Genomic DNA, 23,911 nt, shown 5'->3' with positions numbered 1-23,911 from the left:
GATTGCATTGAATCTGTAGATGGCTTTGGGTAGTAGAGTCATTTTCACAATGTGGATTCTTCCAATCCAAGAACATGGTATATCTCTCCGTCTGTTTGTATCATCTTTAATTTCTTTCATCAGTGTCGTATAGTTTTCTGCATACAGGTCTTTTGTCTCCTTAGGTAGGTTTATTCCTAGGTATTTTATTCTTTTTGGTGCTGTGGTAAGTGGGAGTGTTTCCTTAATTTCTCTTTCAGATTTTTCATCATTAGTGTATAGGGATGCAAGAGACTTATGTGCATTAATTTTGTATCCTGCTACTTTACCAAATTCATTATTAGCTGTACGAGAACTACCATCCGACCCAGCAATCCCACTACTGGGCATATACCCTGAGAAAACCATAATTCAAAAACAGTCATGTACCACTATGTTCATTGCAGCTCTATTTACAATAGCCAGGACATGGAAGCAACCTAAGTGTCCATCAACAGATGAATGGATAAAGAAGATGTGGCACATATATACAATGGAATATTACTCAGCCATAAAAAGAAACAAAATTGAGTTGTTTGTAGTGAGGTGGATGGACCTAGAGTCTGTCATACAGAGTGAAGTAAGTCAGAAAGAAAAAAACAAATACTGTATGCTAACACATATATATGGAACCTAAAAAAAGATGGTCATGAAGAACCTAGGGGCAGGATGGGAATAAAGACGCAGACCTACTAGAGAATGGACTTGAGGACATGGGGAAGGGGAAGGGTAAGCTGGGACAAAGTGAGAGAGTGGCATGGACATATATACACTACCAAATGTAAAACCAATAGCTAGTGGGAAGCAGCCGCATAGCACAGGGAGATCAGCTCAGTGCTTTGTGACAACCTAGAGGGGTGGGAGGGAGGGAGACGCAAGAGGGAAGAGATATGGGGATATATGTATATGTATAGCTGATTCACTTTGTTATAAAGCAGAAACTAACACACCATTGTAAAGCAATTATACTCCAATAAAGATGTTAAAAAAAAAAAAAAAGAAAAGGACGATGGGGCCCAGGAATCCCTGCTGCTGCTGAATTCCCCCCTGGTTTGCAAACTGCTGTCCCGGCTCTTAACCTGGTGTATAGGAGCTGGCCCTTCATTTCCAAACACTCCCCTTCCTGGAGTGTGTGGTTGGCCCCAGGGCTCTCCTTGCCCCTGCAGTGCCCTCAGGCCTTGGTCCACATCTTTACATTCGGGAGCCCGGGGGCAGGGAGAAATAGAGTACGTGCTGCAGGGCAGGTAGAGAATGGAGGTTACTTCTCATCCCTGCCACCCCTCATCATTTTTTTTCTTCTCTGAAGCTCAGTTCCCCCAAGAGGCAGGAGGGCAGGCAGCCAAGTGCAGGGGAAGCTGGGGACGGGGCGGGGTGGTGGTGGTGGTAGGACAGCCCCAGGCATGGGGACCACCAGTTTGGGCTTTCCTTCCTCTCATCTTTCCCCGGTCACTGGGGAGGCAGGTCCATGGCACAAGAAGGGGCAGTGGGGAGGAGAGGACTGGAAGAATTTCCCACAAAGCGGGGTGGGGCTTCTCCCAGAGCAGAGCAGGGAACGTGCCCCTGGGCCTGAGTCCATTCCCTCAGCCCGGCAAAGAGGGAGGAATTGAAAGGTGCTGTACCTGCAGCCACAGGGGACATGTGTGGGGCCGGGGGAGGGCTTTGATAGGAACACAGCAGAGGGGAAGGGACAGAAAGAGAGGTGGGAGGAAGTGAGGAGAAGTGGAGAGGAGACCAGATGCACTGAGAGAAGGAACCTCCAGTGGCCTTGACTCCGGACTGGGCCATCGCCTGGGACCTCGGGGTAGTGGAGGCGGTGCTCGTAGTATATCAGGGGCTCGAGGCAGGCCTGTGGCTGGGGAAACAGGCTGGAGGGGGCCATCCCGGGGGGAGGGTGGAGGGGGTCGAGGCTGCTCGGACAGGACAGAGGAGCTGCTCCCCGGAGCCAGGCAGGAGGAGGAGCAGCGGCCGAGATTCCACAGGGTCACCCGAAGGAGAAGAGACGCAGGGCAAAGCCCAGGCTCCCTGTGTGCCCGTGTGCCCGCAGGCCTCCTGCGGGGAGAGGGGACTGTGCGGGGTGGGGCGCTCCACGCAAGATGCTTAGCACCAGCAGGTTTTCGAAGAGTTCTCCGGGCCCTCGGGTTTGTCCTCATCCTCCTCCAGCTCCGCCAAGGCCAACTCATCGTTGGCGGCTGTCCGCAGACCTTCCAGCTCCCTCCTGTGGGCCTGCAGCACCAGCTCCGTCAGGCGCGCGAAGGACTCTTTAATGTGGAGGCTGGTGCAGCACTTGCTTCATAGAAGTCCATGCCGTACTCTTCGGCCAGCCGCTGCCCTTACTCTCTTCCCACCTGCCGTTTCTGCTCTTCATCAGCCTTATTCCCTCTAAGGGTCTTCTGGACACCTTCTGGTGCATTCTCATCCACATCACTGACCCACTTCATGATGTGCTGGCAAGAGCGCTCACTGCTAATGTCGCAGACTAAAAATATTCCCTGGGCCCGTCGATAGTACTGCTTTGTGATGGTCTGCTATCTCTCCTGCCCTGCTGTGTCCCAAATCTGTATCCGCACTTTGATGCCATCTACCTCTATGGTCTTTATCTTAAAGTCGACACCGATGGTGGAGATGTGCGAGGAGTGGAACTCTTTGTCGGTGAAGCCGCGCAGCAGGCAGGTCTTGCCTACCCCAGAGTCCCCGATCATTAGCAGCTGGAACAGCACATCGTACTGCTTCGCCATGGCTGGGCCGGAGGGGCTGTGGGCTGTGGGCTGTGGGCAGGCGGGCGGCGGGCACATCCCCGCTCGGCCGGGGCCATCGCGGAGCGCGCGCGCCCGCCCGAGAACGGCGCCGGCGGCGAGAAGGAAGCGGGGTCGGCTCACGCCGCCTCGCCGCCGCTCGCTCGGTGCCCGGAAGCGTGTCCCATATATTTTAGATTGTTGTGTTTTTTATTAATTTGTCTCCAGGTGTTTTTAAAATTTCTTCTTTGATTTCTTCGGTGACCTGATGGTTGTTTAGTAGATAACTTTAGCCTCCGCGTGTTTGTGTTTTTGGCAGTTTTTGTAGTTGATTTCTGATCTCATAGTTTTGTGATTAGAAAAGATGCTTGCAGTTTTCTTAAATTAGTCATACTTTTCTTGCATGGCTTTTTAAGGGTTGAATGAAATAATAAACGCGTGTAGAGCACTTAGCAGACTCCCTGGCATCCAGTAAATGCAGTGTTAGTTTCACATAACCACAGTACACACCTGCTGGCAACTCCTCTGTGTTTCTGGCTTCAGCAGAGATGAGTGAGGGCTTTGAGCTTTCATAGTCTGAGTTCCCACGTTCGTGGCCAGAGCGCAGAAGGATGTGTAGAGTCCCTGCCCTCAGTCAGTAGGACAGAGAGGGATGCAGGTCCCAGTGCAGGAGTCAGGGCCGCAGCAGAGTCCTGAGTGGGCAACATGGGGGGAGAGGTGTGGGGAGGGGCACAAGTAGGGTGAGCCAGAAACAGAAACCAGCACGTTGCTGAGGGTCCTTCTGAGGGACCAACAAGGGGAAATGCAACTGGGCGTGGGCGGAGCTTTCTCACCTCAGCTTTGGAGTCAAGGACTTAGTTAGGGCTGGAGAATGTTCTCTCTTAGTTGCCACGGTCATGAGCAGAGTAGTTCAGATTTAGCAGGAAAAACGGTGCTGGACGTGTGCAGGTGGCAACAGGAAGAATTCAACGATGACAGAGACTCTCACAGCCAGGGCTCTGCCCAGCATTGTCCTGGGGTCTGGGGCCAAAGCAGACAAGCAGAACGGGCTGGGGTCGTCTGCATGCCACTGCCGCCTGACCACAGTTGTTGTGTGTCCCGTTTGTTTTTTCAGTGGGGGAGGAGGAGAGGCAAGGGTTATGCCTTGTTGCTTGTGGGTAGGACGTGACAAGTCCAGGTGCAGCACGATCTTGTTGAGAGGGTTTTGCAGGAGAACACACGTGCCGCAAGATGACTTCATACTGTCCTGGTCTTACCCTTTGCAGCTCTGACCACAGTGTGATCATTGGTCCGATGTCCATCAACCTCATGGACAGAAAATTCTATGAGAGCAAATAGCTCACAGAAGTGGGCTTGGCACGCAGCACGTGCCCAATAGATAGAAGGTGGGACGGAGGGAGAGAGAGGAAGGAAGGAGGGAGGGAAGGAAGGAAGGAATGGAAGGAAGGGAGGGAGAGAGGGAGGGAAAGATCCTGTTAAAGTCCGCAGTATATGACTCAACTTCGTTGCCTCTGCTTGTAGGGAGACGACTTTGGTGGTCTATATCATGACTCTGGTGGGCATGGTGGTTTACACATTGACCTTGAACCTGGGACACCTGTGGGTAGTGTTCATCACGGCTGGTGCAATGGGGTAAGTTTCACTTCTAACCTGCTTAACTGGAAAGCTCCACCCATAGTTCCTGAGCTGCCAACATCCTAGGAAGCAATAGGTATCCCTCTGCTGCCTTCTCACTGACCTCCTGAAATGTGGAAATGGTGGCCAGAGGTCATGTTCACTTGTAACACTTTGAAAGCCCACCTGGGACTTCCAGGCCCATCCATGCTGTTGGGATGGACTGTGTCCTTCACAGATCTCTGGGAGGCTAGGAAATATATGGAGTCTTTATTAGCCCTGCTTGGGACAACATGGGCTCAGAGAAAGTACACAGGGCTGGGAATCAGAAAGTGTGGGTCCTGATCTCAGTTTTGCTGTTGACTATCTATTAGACCACAGGCACCTCCCTTAATCACTCTGAGACTCAGTTTCTTCATCTGTAATTTAAGATGAGTGGCCTGCCTTGTGGAGTTGTTGGAAAGAATGAGAGAGATAGCAGATGTGAAAGCAGCAGGAAGTGTGGTGCAGGTGTAAGAGATCAGAGCTGGAATTTTCTAGACTTGATGTATGAGGAAGTGTAGGAAAGGGTACCTCTTCCACAGGGGTCTCTACTCAGCTTCACCTCCCACTTATTTTCCTGTGGGCAGTACGTGTGTGTGTGTGTGTGTGTGTGTGTGTGTGTGTGTGTGTGTGTGTGTGTGTGTGTAATGGCTGCGTAGGGGATGGCCTGATTTTCAAGGCATGTCTTGATGGGGAGAAAGAGACTAGGAAAAGGAGTTGTAGGGCAGGAGGTAGGCTCCCTTTTCTCCTCGTTCCGGAAGTTCTCCATCACCTTGTTTCTGTGATCTGGGCTTCAGCTTCTTTATGACTGGCTACCTCCCGCTGGGATTTGAGTTTGCTGTGGAGCTGACATACCCAGAATCAGAAGGCATGTCGTCTGGCCTCCTCAACGTGTCTGCCCAGGTAGGCCTCTCATTTTGTGGTGGCCCCAGAGCCCTGGCTCTTTGTTCCCTGCTGGGCTTGTCCGGTGCAGACACTACGTTATGGCAGCTCAGCTCCCCCGTGGGCTGGTTGGCTGGCCCCTTGTTTCCAGTCTTCTCTGTGCCTTTGCAGGTATTCGGGATCATCTTCACCATCTCCCAGGGCCAGATTATCGACAACTATGGAACCAGGCCTGGGAACATCTTCCTGTGTGCGTTCCTCACCCTTGGAGCAGTCCTCACTGGTGAGTCAGGGCCTCAGGACAACATGACGCTCTGACTGCTCATGGGTTTAGGCTGTTGGCAGTTTGGCACCCGGTGCCTCGATTGATCATACAGTTGGGCATTCCTGTGCAGCGGGGCAGACGAGAGGGCTTGTTAGGACGTCTTTGGGGAGGCATTAGCATATTTTGTTGGAGTGAGCTTGGGTTTTGGCCCCGAAAGACCCTTTTTCGAATCCTAGACTGTGACACCGACCTCCATAGCTGTTTGACCTTGGGCAAGTGGACCCGCTTCTGGGAGCCCCACTTTCCTAATCTGTAGAATGGGGATTGTTGTGAGGATTGGAGCAATGTGTGCAAACTCCCTGCAAATATCAGGGATCTATAAGTGAAGGGCACTGTCATCACTGGCTTCTGCCTGTCAGGGACAGCAGTGGTCCCCAGGCTTAGCAAGGCTGACTGAACCTCAGATCCCTGGAATATCTGAAGGAGGTGGGATACCTGTGGCCCTTAGGAGAGTGAGGGCTCCCTCTCGTGGATGAACGTGACCATTGCTCTGCTTGGTAACTGCCTCTTTTGCCCTTCCTTCTGCAATCCTGGACCTCAGCATTCATTCGGGCAGATCTCCGGAGGCAGAAAGCAAACAAAGAAACTCCTGAGAATGTGAGTATGTGGGGAGCTGCTGGGCTGAGATCCGGGTCCCGGCTTTGCTGAGGCTGCAGTAGCAGGGGTGGGGGGTGCTCCCAGAGTGACGGGTGGCTGTGAGAGCAACTCAGCATCACGCACGTGGAGACAAAGAGTTTCCTTGGGAGCTGCCTCAGCCCTGCTTTTCTGCTGCCCTGTCTGGGCTCTTCTCCTGCTTCCTTCCCTTCTCCTGGCCTCCCTGCTCTGGTCCCCGGAGCTCCTCACTGTGTCACAGTCTTCTGAGCAGCAGCCCCCCCACCCCGCCCACCGGATCCTGATACACGTCCTCAGGCCCTGGGTCATCTCCTTTCAGCCTGGGGTTGGTGACTGGAGAGGAAGGGTAACCACCTGGGGCCCCCCCATTCGGTCATGGTGGTGGTGGCCTCAAGACAGTGGCCCTCTGGGCATGTGACAGCCCCCCAGGCAGTGCCATGGGGATAGTGGGACCGGGGCCAATGGGTTGCCATCAGGGCTCTAAGAGGACAAGTCAGGAAGCAGGAGTTGATGGTCATGGAAGGAGAGAGGACCAGCAGTTTGATCTAGAACAGAAAAGTGTTTCCCATAGCTCTAATTGGCTGGGAAGTATTTTAACCAAAGTGTTAAGTGTCAAATCTGAGCCAGGATGAAAGGAATTTCAGCTCAAAGAGCGTAGTAGGGTTTTCTTCAAAAACAGAACAAAACACCCAAAACTTATTACAGAGGTAATACATATTCTGTAAAAAAATACAGAAAGGTGTACAAAATTTAAAAGTCATCCTGTAATAGCGTCAGCTAGAGATGAGATGCTGTTTTTCTACATTTTCTTATGCATGTCTGTGTCCACGTATGATCTATACATATAGATACATGTTCGTATTTTTTAAACAAAAGTGGAATCTTGTTCTATGTGCCTTTTTACTTGTTGCGAGTGCTTTATCAGGTCATTAGTCTCTTACAACATACTTTTAATGACTGCACAGTGTTCTAATGACCGCACATGGATAAACATGATTTGTTTAACAGTTTTCCTGTCCGGGAACACTAAGGTTGTTTCTGATTGTTGTTATAAATGATACTGTGATTAATGTCCTGGAGCTGAAACTTTGGACACGTTCTTAAGCACAGTATTTCCCCAAGAAATGGATCAGTGGTCATGCCCATTTTTAAGCTTTGATGTGTATTGCCAGACTGTCCTCTAGAAAGGTACTGTCAATGCTACCAATGCTCACTGCTCTCGCAGTGTATGAGGCCAACACTGAGTATTTATCATTTTTAAAAACCTTTGCCAATTTTCTAAGGCAAAAATGTCATCTGAAAGAGGTACATTTAGCGCTTTAAGAATACGTGTTGGCAGATGGATGCTAATCTTTAGTTCCTTACTGTTTGTCCTCTGATCTCACACTCTGGGGTTGGCAGGTAGCAGCAGGGAGCAGGTGGAGGGAGGCGGCTGGGACTGGACATTCAGTGGGGACACAGGGAAAGCCTGAGACAGGAGTGTTATTCTCAGGAGTCTGTGAGAACTGTGGCATCACCACTGTGGAGATGGGTTTGCCCCTGTGCCGTGGATGAGGAAACATGTGATTCGGGACACTTTGGCGAATATATCCTGAGCCTGGGAAAAGGTGCCCGTGATAACAGGATAGGTTTCTCGTGAAAAGGTTTCAATTTGGAATGTGACGCCTTGTGTCAAGTGATATGTGATTTTGCTATGTTTACTTTATAATCTGTATTTCCCTGGGCAGATAAAGGCAAACAGAAGAAAGTAAAGGTCACCTATAGTCCTAGCGCCAAGAGATACCCTAGTAACATTTCGTCATTTCCCAGTGTTTTTTCTATGAATATGCTTGTGCACATTGGGTTTTCTACCCTGATTGTTTCCTTACTAGAGCCTGGCAACCTTTCTACACCATTGCACCCCCCAAACCCCACATCTACGTATATACATTTCCATTTCCTCTCGTTTGCTATTTAGGTTGTTCCCATATTTCACTATTTTGCAGCCAGATCCTTGTCCACTAGGACCAGGTTTGTTAATCCGGGATGGAGGTGTTGGCTCATCTGAATGGACTGTGGGAAATAGCACCGAGTAGGACCAGGAGGCCAGTCCGGTGCTGGTGCTCAGCTTTCGGTGTCCTGGATACTCACTGTGTGTCTCCGCACCTCCCTTGCATCTGGGGGAGCCTGGTGGGATGGGGGGGTGTCCAGAGTCATGCTGGGCTAATGCCCAGGGAAGCCAGGGCTGTCAGAGGGCATCCCTGCAACGGCTCTCATTTGACACCCCGAGGTGGTGGGTGTAAGTGGGACCTGCGAACTGTCACAGGGATTCACTCTCAGCTCCAGGTGAACGCAGGGCAGGCAGCGCGTCTGGCCAGAGCCGCTCTTCCTTTTTTTTGTTTTTACATCTTTATTGGAGTGTAATTGCTTTACAATGGTGTGCTAGTTTCTGCTTTATAACAAAGTGAATCAGTTATACATATACATATGTTCCCATATCTCCTCCCTCTTGCGTCTCCCTCCCACCCTCCCTATCCCACCCCTCTAGGTGGTCACAAAGCACCGAGCTGATCTCCCTGTGCTATGCAGCTGCTTCCCACTAGCTAGCTATTTTACGTTTGGTAGTGTATATATGTCCATGCCACTCTCTTTGTCCCAGCTTACCCTTCCCCTCCCCGTGTTCTCAAGTCCACTCTCTACGTCTGTGTCTTTATTCCTGTCCTGCCCCTAGGTTTTTTTTTTTTTTTTTAGGTTCCACATATATGTGTTAGCATATGGTATTTGTTTTTCTCTTTCAGAGCTGCTCTTTCTAATCAGTGAAGCGTGTCATTTTGGTAGAAAGAGCCAGAACTTCTGGCTGGGGGGGTCATGACTGACCTTCATAGCAACAGTCTGCATTTGGGTTTCCATTCTTCTTCCAGTTATTAGTTCTTGGCCACAGAGGCACTAAGCCCTGTTTGATTGTGATTTCAAGGTGATGGCTCTGGAAGAGGCGGGAGTGTGTGCATGAGTGTTTCAGAGAGAGGAGACAGCCTGTGTGGCTGAAGCTGGCTGCTGGCTGCCTGAGTGAGGGCTTCTCAGGGCTGAGGCCGAGCTGGTGCCAAAACGTTAGCAGGATGGAGAACAGGAAGCTGGATATACTGCTGTTATCTCTGCCACAGGTTGCCCTGAGAGTGTCCTTGGAGAGGGAGCGCCATTTGTCCAGCTGACGTGTCCTGGACGTGCTCCTCCAGCCTCGATGGTGGGGGCTGTGTGGGGTGGGGCCTGTGCGCGAGGCCTTGTTGGGAACTGGATGAGCCCCTGATGGAAGAAGCAAAGTGTTCCTAAAACGGCAGACAAATGCCCAAGTTGGCCGCTGGCACCTAGGGGCCTCACAGAATAATCTCCATATATAAATCCCACCCAGTTAACAAGTGTGACCCAGAAGGTCTTCTAATCCTGTGCCATCCGCCCCCAAGAAAACTGAAGACAAACTGACCCAAAGTCTCTTTTTCTATGTGAAAATTATATATATATTATTTTCAGCTGACATATGCCATTAAGCGTCCTGCCTTTATAACAGTTCTCTGCTGCAGCTGTTCCACCCACATGGTCACAGTATTCCTCATCCTGGGGCTGCCCCCGACCGGGGGTGGTCAGCAGTCCTGAGGGAGGTGCAGACCTGGCCCTTTGCACAGCCGCCTGGGGGTCCGTCCAGGTGGGCTGAGGCTGTCAGAAGGGGGAGAAGGGTGAGCGGAACTCAGTGGCACTCGCAGTGAGGTGGCCCGTGGTGGCTGCGGTGTCACAGAAAGCTGCCTTCTTGTGCTTCCTTTGATTCTGTCGTGATGGTGTGTGTGTCTGAGGAGCACACTTGTGGCCGGGCCGGAGCTTCTGTTCCTGTTCCCTTTGTTCGCTGTCAGGGGTGCTGAGTGCCTGGGACTCTGGTTTTCCCCGCGGATTACAGACTCCCTGGCAGACAGATGCTCCGGTCGGGATGGAGTCCCTGCCTCTTCACCTCAAGGGCTGCCCACTTGTTTGCCTTGTAGAAACCCCCGGAGGAGGACGAGAGCAAAACCAGCAAAGCCCCCACTGGTGTATTGGAGGAGCACTTCTGAGAGAGAAAGGTGGTGAGACTCAGGGAACACGGACCACGCCCACCTCTTCAGCCAGCACAGCTCTCCCTCCCAGCACCGCGGGCTTCACCCGAGCAGCTTTTGGAGGGAACCAGGGGGCATAGCTGTGGCTTGGACGGCAGTGCCTCCGCCTGGAACCCACCGCAGAGCTGGTGTCGTCTGCCTGGGGGAGACTGCACTTTTCACCACGTGCCGATCGGCTCCCCGCCCCTCCCCCACCCCTCCCCCACGTAGGTCTGGGAGCTGGTGGGTGGGGGCAGAGGGAATCCTGGAGTCAGTCCTGGCCGGCTGCCTTGCCTTCCCTCCACCCCATCCCTCGGGAGAGAGCCTGCAAATTATCACGGAAAGAAAGCTTATTCCGGAGCTTAACTTTTCCTAGTGTCTTCAGACCCTTAGGAGCCCAGTTCTAAGGAGCAGCAGCTGCTCTGGACGAGGGTCATTCTTGGGCCACCAGACTGACCGCTAACATTCTGTGGGAGAGAAAACACCATCAGGACAAACCCCTCAGGACTCTGGGACCAGGTTCTCCCGGCTCACGTTGGCGTCTGTCTCCAAACCCTCTTTCCCAAGAGCTGATCAAACCAAACATCAGTAAACTTGACAGAAACTTTGCTGTGGCTGTGAAGGAGAAGCCGGTTTCAGAGAGCTGACCTTCTCGGGATGTGAGGGTGCTTACGAATTTGGGGACTCTGGTCCCTAAACGATTTGGGAATGGAAAGGTTCTTTTCTACAAAAGATGTCCTGGCCTAGGGCCTTGTGTGTGTGTCACTGTCACCTCTGCTGCTGTCATCTGGACGCTGCCCACGTGTTCTCCAGAGGGAGGGCAAGCCCAGCCAACTGCCTGTACCTGTTAGTGAAAACCAACCTGGATACCTTCCCCCCTGCGAACTCCAAAACGCTTCTGAGAGATGAAAGGGGCAGAAAGTGGCCACTGAACGGGACTCAGGTCTGCTGGGTTAGATAAGTGCATTCCATCTGATGGGGACAGTATTTGCATCCCCACCTCTCCCCTCACCCCCTTCTTTAATAGCAATAATTTTTTCTCAGATGTTCTGAATTTAAAGATTCCCCTTCAACCAGCCCTAGCTGACCTCTCCTGCTTTGCCTGCTGTCTGGCTCTACTCGTGGGCTTGGGTAGTATTTCCAAAAATAAGACGTCTTGGTCATTTCTCCTGTGCGTTGAGTTCCGTGATCATGACCCCTATGCTGCCCTGGCCTCAGCATATTGGAGCAGCCTGTGTGGCAGCGGCGCTGGGGTGCTTGAGCCACTGCCCGAGGGGAGCCAGGTGTGTGTGTGTGTGTGTGTGTGTGTCTGTGTGTGTGTGTACAGATATTCTGTACATAATAAAAGAAGTTCACACTTCTGGTGGGAGGACTGAGGTAGGGGCGGAGGGGAGGTGGAGAGTGATAGCGCCTTACTTTTTGATAAGGAGAAAGTGTTTACTCTTCAGCCCCTTAAAATGTATCAACAAAATGTTTACTGAAACCATTGATTTATTTAAAAAACATAATTAGTATTTTCTACTTGTTAATGTCAGATGTTTTAAGGCAATAAAAGATTCTCCATGTGGTCTGCCTTGTCATGTACTGGGGCAGAGATGGCTTTGGTGGTGGGAGCGGTCTGGAGGGGTGGGGGCTCGGGGTAGAGGAGGTGCTCCTGTGGCCTCCGTACCCTGGAAGGTGGTCTTCTGCTGACACAGATACTGCCATCCTAGTGGGTGACTTTTAAAAGATGAGGCTGCAGGGGTGACAGCTGGCCTTTGTGGGGGACTGCAACTCAACGTCTGACATGTGACGGGGACTGCTTTCCCTACAGCATCCAAAGGAAGACAGTTCACCTGAGTGTGCCTGCTGCCCAGAGAGCCCACTGTGGTTTCTGGCTCTGCCTCAAAGGGTGGCTGGAATGTCTGTTCTATAATCAGAGCAGTCACTCACCAGGTCGCGCTGGCCGGGATCCAGTTTTGTCATTTGCAGTTCTTCTGAATCGTCCCCCTTCCTGCCACTCTTCCCTTTGCGACTGCATTTACCTTATGTGTGTTACGTGAGTGGGCTGCAGCGATCAGTTCCCTGCACATTTCTTCTTTAGAGAGTTGCACTGTGTCTGTGGCATTCTGGCTCCGTATCTGCTAGCAGTTCTTAGGTGGAGAGACAACACTGTGATTCCACTTTAAACCACCTGGGAAGGGAGCCAAGCCTGGGCTGTTGTTAGAGAAATCTTATACTCACAGCGTCTGCCAATACTCTGTATCATGTCTTTAGATCCTTCGGGATTTGTCTTTATTTATCTGGAATCATGTTTCTGTGGTGCATGCCTGGAGGATCCACATACTCTTATGCTTTCATTCATTCCTTTCTTAGGTGGGCTCCCTGTGGACCTCCACGCATGTTAACGTTCTGTAAGATCATTCCTTTTCTTACTGCCTCCTACAATAGCTGGTGAGGGAAAGATGGTTCGTACACTGAGCTATTTTTCCAGGTGGGGACGTGAGGCCTGGAATCGTAACAACCACTTTTGGCACCATAATCATCATAAAGGAAGCCAGCCTGTGGATGAAGCCAATGTAGGAGGGGAGAGCCAAAAGAATCCCAGAGAAATAGAGCTCAGTCCTGATCAAGCCATTCCTGAAGCCTGGAATCCTTTCAGTTTTGTGAGCCAATGTTACCTTTATTAGTTCAGCTAGGTTAGGGAAGATTTTCACCTAAAGAGCCTTAACTGACTGAGAATTCCCAACTGAAGTATCAACTTCAAGCTTCCTGTCAGGTGCTCACAAGCCCCCTGCCTCCCTTCCATCTCCTATCTTCCACTCCCTAACCTCACCATTCTGTAGTTACAGTGATTGTAGTCCTTCAACAAGACTAGCTGCTGCTCCCTCTGCCCTAAATGCCCACCTCACATCTTAAGACATATGATCCCTGCGATTCAAGTCTCAACTCAGATCCCAACTCCTCAGGGAGGCTTTTCCCGATGATCTAAGTTGTGCACCTCCCTCCCCTTCCTGATCACAGTACCTTGTTTTCTAGAGTTCTTATCACTGTCTGGAGTTGTTCTTTCAGGTATGGGCTTGTTGATAGTCTGTCTCCTTGACTACAGGGACATTGCCTGGGTCGTTCATCTGTCTTTCCCAGGTGTCCGGCATGCAGTAAGTGTTCAATAAACACTTGGTTGTGTTTGGATGGCAGCAGTCTTCTCCAGTGCCTTGTCCTTGGGCCCCAGTGTTCTTCTTTTCATGGTCATACGGCTGTTTCTTCTATGCTGCCTGGTTCTGCTTTCTCAAGAATCTGTTTCTTCCTTGGGAAGAAAACAAGAGAGGGTCCTGGCTGTTCAGCTGTGAACTCAGACTCTTTAAGGTGGGGGTGGAGAGGAGGAAGATTTGACTTCCCAAGAAATGAGCAAGGGACAAAAGGCAGCCAGGTTTGCCTGAGTCTCGAGTTGGCTTACCCACGGTATATTTGATCAGCAGAAAGCTGTGATTCTCCTCTGCTAGGCCTCAGACGAGGGGCAGGAGTGCTCTGGGCTTAGGGGAGGCCAAAGTACGAGGACTGATCAGAGCAGAAGGTTTTTCTATTTATTACAAATCTCATTACACAAATACAGCTGACCGGAAGGTCTAAAAACAGCCCAGACTCTTCCAACCCTGATCCACCCGTAGGCACAAGGGTAAGGAGCCATGCTCACTTGCAGGGGAGCCCTTCTTCTCAGAAGAGCTGCCTGTCCCTTGGATGGCTCAGAGTCCTGGGTCCAGCAGCAGAGAGGAGCCCCACGTGGGTGGACACCCCCTCGAAGCAGCCCTTGGTGGCAGCTGCTGTGGGTGCGCCAGCAGCTTTAAGTTTCGCAGTTCACGTGTTCCCACCATACAAGTCAAATCGTCGGGTGAAAATAAAAGGAAGACAGCAGAAGGCCGGAAGAGGGGTCCTGGAAGAGGCTGCGGGTGGGGGAAGGGCACACAGCTGGCTTCGGATGTGCCGGCGATTCCTTGATTTGGATGGAGGGACAGAGTATTCACTTTCAAATGATTCTTTAAATGGTACATACATTTAAATGGCACCGACTTGCCGTAGGCATATTTAAATATCTTAAAACGTTTTAAATTAAAGAAAAAAAAAGGAAAGGCCTAGAAGTGGAAGATGGAGCAGAAAAGAAATTTAAGAGCAAAGAGGGTGAAGGAAGAGGCTGGCAAAGGTGGAAGATGAAGTCTCGGACGTGGTGATGTTGGCCTCAGTTTCTCTTCTTCTGTCTGGATCCTGGTTCTGCTTCTAGGTACCGGAGCCCCACTAGCATTCCCAGGATTGAGAAACCTTAATACAGAGACAAGATTAGTGGCTGACATAAGCACGGCATTTTCTTATACTGCTTGTATGAGGCTCGTCCCTAGGGCTGGGACAGCTCCTGCAGGAGTTCTAGGGTCACTGGATGCTTACTTGCCACCATGAGGGGTGCCAGGACGCCAATGGTGGGAGCTGCGGTCCCATATACAAACAACTCGGAGAGGAAGTGCCCCAGGGCGAGGAGGAAGGTCCAGAGCGTGATGTGGTAGAGCCTACAGCGGAGCAGACAGAAACGGGACTGAAGGTACAGCTTGTTCAGTGCAGAGAAAAAGCAGTGATCGGACTTGAAACGCGCAAATCAAAACCCAGGAAATGACTATGGCTAAAGAAAAAGGAGACTTGGTCCTGGGAAAGACCTGGCTGCTTGATCACATCAATGTATTCACATCTAGGGCAAAATTGAAGATTTCAACTGCTAAACTGAGAGGGGAATGGTCCAGGCAACCAGAGGGCCTCTGCAAGTCTTACTTAGCAAGGCGGTGAAGCCAGCAATAGCAAAGCAGAGTCTGCAGTATGGCAACCCTAGGCACTGTAGACGATTCTGGACCAATCATGCTTACGTATTCTACTTACTCAAATGGGCTTGACTCTAGTCCAAGCCCGCGTGGCAGATGTTTGGCCAGGGGCTGGTCAGTGCTCATATGATGGATGCCATAGAACGAAGGGCATGTGTGGGGAAAGGGTAGCAAGGACCTTTCTGGGGCCTTTAGATGCTCTTGCAACGTGGGGTGGATATTTTGCATCTTAACCTAGCAAGACGGTCAGATGGAGGACACAGTGACAACCTCATGGGAAGAGGACTTGTTCCTCGGCTTTGACAAGGAGGTGGAGAAGAGAGGATGACCGACCACTTAGATTGCTGGTACCTTTTCTTTAACTAAGAAATTTAAAAAATTATGAAATACTTCAAATATACAAAAAAAACTGAATATTTTGACATTTTTGCTTCAGATACTTTTTTTCTAAGAAATAAAATATTCGGATTTCAGTTAAAGCCTCCTGTGTATCCTTTTCCCACCCTGATCCCATTCTTCTGCCTCCTTTTCCCCAGGAGTATCTTAAGTTTGATTTTTATCATTCCTGTGCATGTTTTTATACTTAGTAAATACGTATGTATGGGATTGTCTTTTTTTTTTTAAGTGAAAGCAGGTTTATTTAGAGATATACACATTAAATAGGCAGAATTTCTGAGAACAGACTGTCTCATAAAGTGAGAGCAGCTGGGAGTTGATTTTGAGTTTCCAGTTAGGGAGGGAATAGAATCAGAGTGCATATCAGAAGGCCTTGGACCAAAGTCCCAGGCTTTCAAAAAATGCTGGAAACAGAAGTCAGCATTTGCAGCTGTCCTGTGTTGAGTGAAGGGGTAATGAAAGGGTAAAGAGGTAAAGGTAAGTCTCAGCTGTCTCTCCTCATCCCCAAAGCACAGCGAGCAAAAGACATACCCCTTATACTTGACAGCAATTCTTCATCATGGTAAAGGCCTTTAAAATGATTATTCAGCCCTTACTTCCCCCCAGTCACCCTGAGAGGCAGAACAGATATACCAGTCTCATTTTATACATGAAGTGACCAAGATGCAGAGAAGGTCTATAATGCACTTGCTGCTACAAAGCTAGTTACCAATAGAACTGAAACCGGAGCCTATTTTCTTGTTTTCATTCTCGGGCCCCAGGCTGTTTCCATTAAACTGCACTGCTTCCAAAAATACGTGTCAATCTAGAACAAGTACACCAGTTTCAGGTTCAAAAATATGAAAAAATAAAGCTGGAGAGATCGCAGTGCTAATAGCCCTGCTTCAAATCCTACTTGAGTCAGTCTTCCTCAATTTAAATTAGTTGGGTCTCTTATATGTAGATCTACAGAATCAGCAATGAAAATCACTGCTTCCCAGGGCTACTAAGAGGAGACTTAATCAAGGCCATGTGGATGGAAGCATCTGGCATAATAAGAGGGGCTCAATAAATATCATTATCTCCTCTCTTGCCCAGATGCTGAGAGTCTCGGTAAGACAATAGTATGAAGCTGGTGTTTTGGTGGCCTCACCTGGGGACCTGAGCAAACTTTCCACCTTGACTGTGGTGATGACTGCTGTTGGGAAGAAAGCTCGAGCCCCCTCCAGTGGCCGGCACGGGTTACAACATTATCTAGACCAGAGGCTGTGATTGCTTGCAACTGTTCCACATTAGTCCATGTGAGTCCCCTGAAGAGGCAGAATACAGAGGAGTCCTGGGTTCTCTGTCACCCCCACCTCCTGACTCTGCATAAAGCATACAACCATTTAACTTGTGGGCTCATTTTTTTCATGGATCGTGATTTCTGTTCATTCCTGCTTCTCAAGGAGGAATGTAAGAATAAGGTATGTCATGGCCTCTCTAAAAAGAGCACACTACCTGTGTAAAAGAAAGTAAAAGAAAGGCTGACTCTTTAGTAAAGAAGTAGAGGGGTATGACGCAGGCTACTGGATCATGACATAACCAGTTTGCTCTGTCAGTTTCAAAGAATTTTCAAACTTTAAAGACCTTCAGGCCTATTATGTTTTTTAGGCCTGGAAGGAATGGAACCTATTAACCTTTTATTATCCACATCCAAGGCTAATGTATCAAAATTAACGGGTCTCCAAGAGAGGACCACAGTGTGTATGCTTAGCACCTGATTTCCAACAGAAGGCAGCTAACGCTCTTCCCTTTCTTACGTACATCTTGTTGTGAATGTCGATGGCGCAGAGGCAGCGAATCACTGATGAGAGTAGCGTCCAGATTCCAAAGGTCCGAGCTTGGAGGCCATTCACTGTGCAGCAGAAAAAAGCAAGAGTGTTGAGAAGGGAGGGTCAGGGTTCCCTCCAAACTCTTCCTACTTCACTGAAGGGGGCAGGGAGCTAGGCCTGAACTCCCCTTGGCTGGGCACAGAGGAGGCTCTGGTGCTGCACATGGGAACTAGAAGGAATGGAAAGAGTTCCAGAATGAGAACTGGCTCAGCTCCTCTTCAAACGCCTACAGCTGGGTGGGCGAGTTCCAAGAGTAGGAGCCCAACAGACAGCCCGCTTAGGCAGTAACTCCTGGTTGCAGTAGTTTACGGCTCTGCCCTGGAAGCCGCTCTGGTATTGGCGAAGCCCAGTGAACCTGGATCCGGACAGGTTTGGGGGAATGTGGTGGAGAGTGGTTCTGTCAATACAAGATGCCTAGGAGGTCAGCAGACTTTCAAGGCTGATACAGGAGATAACTCAGAAATACTGGGCTCCATCTAGATGCCCACACTCGGTCTTTAAGAGACCCAAGTCCCTGGGTCTGCTGAATCTTATGTGAACGAAGCCCTGACCAGGCTGGTTTCCTGTGCATGTGGGAAGGGAACAGAGCACTGTTGCTTTGGCGTTTGCTGGGGCCACTCTGCTTTTGCTAGCTTCATCCTGGCACTGCTGTACTGTCCTGAGCATGGATCACAGTCCATCATAACAGTGCTTCTTGACCCTGGACGTTTATTAGCATCAATTGAAGACATTTTATAAAACTACCACGACCTGGGTACCAGAACAGTTAAATCATACACTCTGGAGGTGGGCCAGGGCCCACCTGGTATTTTCTAAAACCTCCCTGGCCTCGGTGATGTTACTGTACCGGCATTGACCTAAGGCGTCCAGTAGTGGGGAGGGGGAATACCAACACGGTGAAAGCAAAGATACATTCTTTGCTGGTCTACTGAGCAAGAGAAATTTTCAGGGACAACATTGACAACTGAAAGGTCTTTCAGGATTTTGCTTTAAGGATTTTTCAGCCTTTGGGAAACCAGACGGCAATACCAAATTCACAAACTTGAAGACCTTTAGATGGTAGTAAGGTGAGAAAAAATTCCATATACCAAACAAATATCTAACGGTTAGCCCTGGAGGGCAACATTCTTTAGAAAGCATTTTGATAGCTCTTCTGATTAAAAGGCAGGAAATTTCTCTAGTGAGTGAGATACAGAAGTGGAATATCTCACCAACCCTAACTAAATTAGGCATCAGGTGAAATTCTATGGGATGCTCCGGGGTCCTGCTATGATCAGAAAAGTACCAGGACAGCCCCCAGGTCATGAGGGAGGAGGCATTTTCTACCCCTGGGCTTCTCTGTGTCAACTTTAAATTCAAAGGGCTAGACCAGACATCCTTTAAACCCTGTGAACCTATACAGGGTTCCTGGAGCATCTGAGAACTGCACTGGAGGGTGAAAAGTGGAACTGTCCTGCCCACTTTTCCAGGTTCTTTACACCCATTGTATTTGAGATTTGTTCAAAGTGAGCCTTAGCCTACTTAGTTTCATTTTATACTCAGATATTACAGAAAAATGAGTTAGGTCAGAGCCTGAATCTGGGTTAGCTATAAATGTGACACAGAATTATCAGCTACTGTGAAATGGTGCTGCAGCTCAAGCCTCCCCACACATCAGTGCAACAAAGTGCAAGCTGAAGTGTGCAGACGCTCTCAGCAGAGAGGCTCAGGACACTGGGAGAGGGCGCCATGCACCCGCGGAAGTTCAATTTGGGAGACCAACTTGGAGGGATTTGGGATATCTTCTCAGGTCTATGTCAAGGTTTGAGAAGACCTTGGATTAGTAATTCTCCATCTGCAACGTAGGGTATAAACCATGTGCGCCACGATCTGATTTCTGAAAGGGGGCTGAGCTAATGTGAAAAGCTTCTTTATGGTTTTCTAGTCGGGCACCACAGAATCACCAAGGAACTGTTTCCTCACTTGCCCTTGTAATGCTTTTTGTACAGACTAGCTACCTAGGGCGGTGTAAAATGAATGAAAAGGTATTCAGAGAAGCTTGGGGGAAGAAAGGACCAAGTGCTATCCACCACATCTCTTACTCTATTGGCTGCCTAAGGCTAGATTAGGCAGCATCAGATTCACCTGGGAAGTTTTTAAAAAAGACTCCTGGGCCCCCCCAGGGGGTGAAAGGTTCAGTAAGTAGGTCTGGAGAGGGAAATGGTCACCTGTGCTTTGTTTGATTTTAGTTTTTCTAGGTTATTCTAATGTATAGCCAGACGTGGAAACCACAATTTAAGCCACTCCCACAAAGGATGAAGGTCTTTGCTTTCTTACCGAGGTCTGGCTTGCCAGTGTAGAGCTTTTCATAGAGAAAGGTGTGGTCTCGGAAGCTCTGTAGCGTGTTCCCCATGGCGATGATGGACACCATAACCAGCCAGCTTCGTAACACATTCAGGAACCGGCTCATGGCTCCCCTCAAATCTGAGAGGGCTTTTTGCTTTGGAAACAAAGGCAAAGGGCACGAGACAACAGTTGGTTAGTGTACTTCAACCATAAGCTCACTCTCCTCTGTAGTTAACCTGTGTCCCACCCGTGAGGGCTGTACTAAGCTTACTTGACCAATCATTTCATAAACTCCTCTCCAAGTACCTGAGGCTCATCCACTCCCAGTTACCCTTCACAGGGTTGGCACACTGCCTTTGAATACCTACCTTAAATCAAAGTGTGCTGACCTTTACCCAGAGTGAAAAACGCTAAATAATGCAGTGGGTAAAAATGACAGAACCAGTGGAAAAAATGGAGAGAAGAAAGGGAACAGGAGAAAGGGAGGTGTACAAATATCACTATAAAGAAGTAAAATGGACTTCGGTGTAAGACTTACAGAAATTGGTCTCAATATTTAGTCATACTAATAGTGGTGAGTCAACAGTATACTTTGCAATAAGGAGCACAGTGCTTATTTTTGTCTAAGGAATTTCTCCGAAAATATTAGCTTAAATCAGAACTCTCTTTCTTGGCTGGAATCAGTCCCCTGGGATCTTTACTTCTAGCCTGGCGTTTCATGTCATTCCTTTGTAATGCAAGTGGCTCAAAGGTGACTATAAATCTACTAACAGATACCTGCCTGGCTACTGGTGACAGATCCTTCCAAGCACAGAAAAGCCTTGTACATTTGAGTGGAATCTATGGTGTGAGGGCAATATTTACATCCTTAAGTTTTCTCTACTGTGGTTCTCAGGTGCACCATCCTCCGTGAACTAGGAGAACAATCTAAAAATAAATAAATTGCAGTGACTTGAGAACTAGTAAGAAAATCATATGGAGAAGGAAACAGCAATGTTGGTGTTGGGTTAGCTATTACAATAGCTAACAGTTATTGACCACCTGTATATGCCATGCACTGTGCCAAGAACCTATCATATATTATCTCATTTAATCCTTAAACAAGGTGGATACACTTAATATTTCCATTTTACAGATGAGGGTTGGCACAGAGAGGTAAGTGACTTGCTTGAGGTTACACAGTAATAGATGGCAGAGCTGAGATACGAAGCATGGTCTGTTGGTCTATATGTTGCAAGACTGTCTAACTGTTTGAGAATATTTTGATGAAGTTTCCATTTTTGAGGAAGACAAGCATACCACAGCCACTTCTGTCTTCAACTTGTATAGAAAATACCATCAGGTCATGTACTTTTTGTTTAAAAAACAAAACCTTAGATCAACCCTTGCTGAGCACTCAGCTTGGTTTAAGTAAAAACCATGTAGATAAAAAAAAATCTTATCATGGAATTGCTTCTCGCCACCTTCGTTATGTTTTCTTGGCCCATGGTTTATCTGTTGTCAGGTTAATTTCTTGGGCCTGAAGTGGCGATAAATTATCAGGCTTCCTTTGTCACTTCGGCAGTAGATGTTTCGTTATGTTCCTACACTACCCAGCTGAAAAAGATATTAAAGTCAGCAATGGCTCAAGACAGTGTGAAGCACCAGAAAACAAAGAGTCCTAGAGGAGGAAGGGTCAATGGGTGAATCGCTCAGTGAAAATGGGTCACAAAAGTGGACTCTGTCCAAGTCCAGAGAGAATGGGGTTCTACTGGAATCACAAGCAGTTACAGCATGGGCCAAGATGTGCACACTCCCCTCCCCTGCCATCCTCCTTATTTTCTCACCCTCCTTCAGCAGGAGACTCAGGCTCTCTCAGGGTCAGAAAAGCCGCATGGATGGCCTCCCTCTGACAGAACTTATGCCTGTTTCACAGAAGCTCTCAGAAACCCCAGCAGACAGCTGATGAACAGAGCCTGAGCACTCTTCCGAACTGCTCTGCCAATCCTTCAGCACAATTTCCCTAAAGCTTTGGAGGGCCCCCTAGAGCATCCAACACCCATTCTCAAATTTTGCCCTGGCCCAGGCCAGCAAAGGTGTGGTGTTTAGTAGAGTTGGCAGTGAGAGGTTCCTTTCTTGGCCCTACCATTTAGTAACTGTGTGACCGTGGGCAAGTAATTTACACTTTACAGCCTAGGTTTCCTTACCTGCAAAATGGAGATTAAAAATACCTATCTCAAGGGTTATTATAAGAATTACATGAGAAAGTAAAGGTTCCTCGCACCGTGCTAGGCTCAGAGTGGCCGCTCATTCGTTCATCCATTCACTAGTTCCGAACCTATCAAGCCTTCTTCATCTTCCCAGCTCCCTCTTCTCTTGGTCTCTGGAACCTCTTTTCCCCCACAAGGTGGCCTCCCTGGTATCTTCCTTCTATCCCACATCCATTTTTCCAGACTGTCCGGATCCTCTCAATCAGATGCCACACAGACACCTACCTCTTCTCCCCCACATTCACCTTACCTAGCGATTGGACTCCCAAGAACAGCAGCAGCAGCAAGAGCAAGAAGCTTCCCCAGCACAGTTCCAGCCCTGAATCCACCTGAACCACTTGTCCCCGCCCCCACTCTCAGCCCGTCTCCAGGATTGGGTCGTTTCCATCAGTCCTCGCTCTGATTGGCTGTTCCCGTTCTGCTCGAGCAGGAGATGGGGCGTGAACCCCTTCACTGCCAATCAGCGGTTGCCGCTGCCCAAGCCACACCCCCGGTACGCCACTCTTGCAGTGACCCCTCGTGTTGAGCGTGGCGGAAGAACTCCAGGTTCGGAGCCAATCTTTTTGCGGCGGAGGTAAAAAGAGCGGAAAAAAGAAGTCAAGACTTCTGCGGAAAGCAGGGCCCTGCGCCTGCGCTGCGCGGCGGTGACGACAATTGCCCGCGCCCGAAGCCGAGCGTTGTCCGCGCCGGGTGGCGGGCGCCTGCGCAGTGGCTCCGAGCGGGCGGTTGCTTGTTGGTTGTTGTAGTAACGGGGGAAGCAGCGGTCGGCGGCCGCCTTGAGCCGGGCTGGGGAAGGAGGAGGGAGGTAGGCGCAGAGCGCTGTCCCCGCCTGCCCGCCCCGAGCCATGGGCAGATGAAACAGGTAAACGCCTGCGCCAGCGCATTCCTCTACCCGAGGGAGATGCGCTCCCAAGTCTGGGCGGGCGCCAGCCGCTGCACTTCTCTCTCAGAGTCCGGGAGCAGCTGCTGGCTTCCGGGCGCGCTGGGCTGAATCTCTGCGGCGGAGTCTCCCGCGTCCTTACTGTAGGGAGCATCTGAGGACCTACCTGGATTGGAGTGAGCCGGGGGTGGGACTGAGGGCCCGATCCCTTTAGGGCGAGGACGCTCCTTGGGCGAGTGCCCTTAATCTTCTTCCGATCGCCCTGTCTCTCCCTGCTCTGCTGGCAGCCTAGGACAGGTTGGCATCCCTTCCTCGCTTGGAGGTTTTGTTTGTTTTGTATTAATTTAAGGGACTTGCAACATTTGGGGAAATACTGAGAGGTCCCGTTGGGGATACTCGGAAGAACGCCTTTGAGATTGTTAGATATTGCCCATTTCGCTGAATATGTGTAAGGATCGTTATCGGAATTGGCATTTTTTGCCCTATTTACGTTCTTATCACATATATTAATGCATTGAAAAATGAGGTTTGGAAAGATTGACGTTAAATGGTTATCTTTGAGTAATGGGAATATGGTCATTAAAACATTTTCATTTTCTTTACCTGTAATTTCTATTCCATTCAAAAAGACACGCAATGAACATGTACCTTTTCTCTATTAAAAATATTTTAAGTTAGAAATATGCTAACTTTAATGTCTATTTGATATTTGGATCATAGTTTGTGATTTTTAGTAAGGGCGAATAATTTTTGAGAGTGTGAAAGGACAGTTTTTTTTTTCCCCAGCTATTTATGACCTTGATTCAGCAGAATATATTCATTTTTTGGTTTAGTGGTTGAATTTGTTTTAGCGGAAACATGAGAGTATTTTACCTGTGCTTGGCATAGAATCTAAAGAAATGTTTGCAAGGATCTTAATACTTGCGTTTTTATTTTTAACTCACGTCAGGATTTTCTAGCAAGGAGTCTATGTTTTAGGCAATCAGCCACCTACCTCAGGCTTTCTTAAGTAAGTGTATCCTTTTGTTGCACGTTAGATTTAGTATGTAAA

General features: G+C 49.2%; 2 protein-coding genes and 1 pseudogene across 5 annotated transcripts in view; 1 reads left to right on the top strand and 2 right to left on the bottom strand.

Moving 5' to 3' along the window:
* FLVCR2 (FLVCR choline and putative heme transporter 2) overlaps positions 1–11,875 on the top strand; it is a 62,458-nt gene extending 50,583 nt beyond the window's left edge. For both annotated transcript variants that reach the window (XM_082648676.1, XM_082648675.1), the window contains exons 6-10: positions 4,272–4,382; positions 5,204–5,309; positions 5,460–5,571; positions 6,155–6,210; positions 10,230–11,875. In XM_082648676.1, the coding sequence (XP_082504802.1) occupies positions 4,272–4,382; positions 5,204–5,309; positions 5,460–5,571; positions 6,155–6,210; positions 10,230–10,298 (454 nt within the window). In that variant the 3' untranslated portion in view covers positions 10,299–11,875. The remainder of the gene's footprint in view (positions 1–4,271; positions 4,383–5,203; positions 5,310–5,459; positions 5,572–6,154; positions 6,211–10,229) is intronic.
* On the bottom strand, positions 2,116–2,753 carry LOC309818761 (ras-related protein Rab-15-like; annotated as a pseudogene). Its single transcript has one exon. The product of its transcript is annotated as a ras-related protein Rab-15-like (transcript).
* A 1,650-nt stretch (positions 11,876–13,525) lies between the features above and the next one.
* Positions 13,526–22,441, bottom strand: ERG28 (ergosterol biosynthesis 28 homolog). Of its 2 annotated transcripts, XR_014296390.1 has the most exons (6): positions 22,231–22,441; positions 19,723–19,885; positions 17,339–17,429; positions 14,736–14,854; positions 13,993–14,612; positions 13,526–13,605 (listed from the first exon to the last, which is right to left on the bottom strand). XR_014296390.1 is itself a non-coding variant. In XM_082648848.1 (5 exons), the coding sequence occupies exons 2-5, from the start codon at positions 19,853–19,855 to the stop codon at positions 14,533–14,535; spliced, it is 423 nt and encodes a 140-aa protein (XP_082504974.1). In that variant the 5' UTR covers positions 19,856–19,885; positions 22,231–22,441; the 3' UTR covers positions 13,900–14,532. The 2 variants fall into 2 exon arrangements, 1 of the variants encoding a protein (XP_082504974.1); XM_082648848.1 differs by lacking the exon at positions 13,526–13,605 and having other exon boundaries at positions 13,900–14,612.
* Between the last annotated feature and the right edge of the window lie 1,470 nt (positions 22,442–23,911).

The sequence above is a fragment of the Grampus griseus genome (genome assembly GCF_964374135.1).
Source record: "Grampus griseus genome assembly, chromosome: 2".
Lineage (NCBI taxonomy): Eukaryota > Metazoa > Chordata > Mammalia > Artiodactyla > Delphinidae > Grampus > Grampus griseus.
Note: the sequence above shows the minus strand (reverse complement) of the source record. Positions and strands in the feature narration are given on the sequence as shown.

Coding starts and splice junctions, on each gene's coding strand:
- ERG28 (XM_082648848.1), bottom strand. CDS start 19,855: ATGAGCCGGTTCCTGAATGTGTTACGAAGCTGGCTGGTTATGGTGTCC. Junction 17,430..19,722: donor CACTGGCAAGCCAGACCTCG/GTAAGAAAGCAA, acceptor TCTGCTGCACAG/TGAATGGCCTCCAAGCTCGG. Junction 14,855..17,338: donor ATCGACATTCACAACAAGAT/GTACGTAAGAAA, acceptor GCTCCGCTGTAG/GCTCTACCACATCACGCTCT.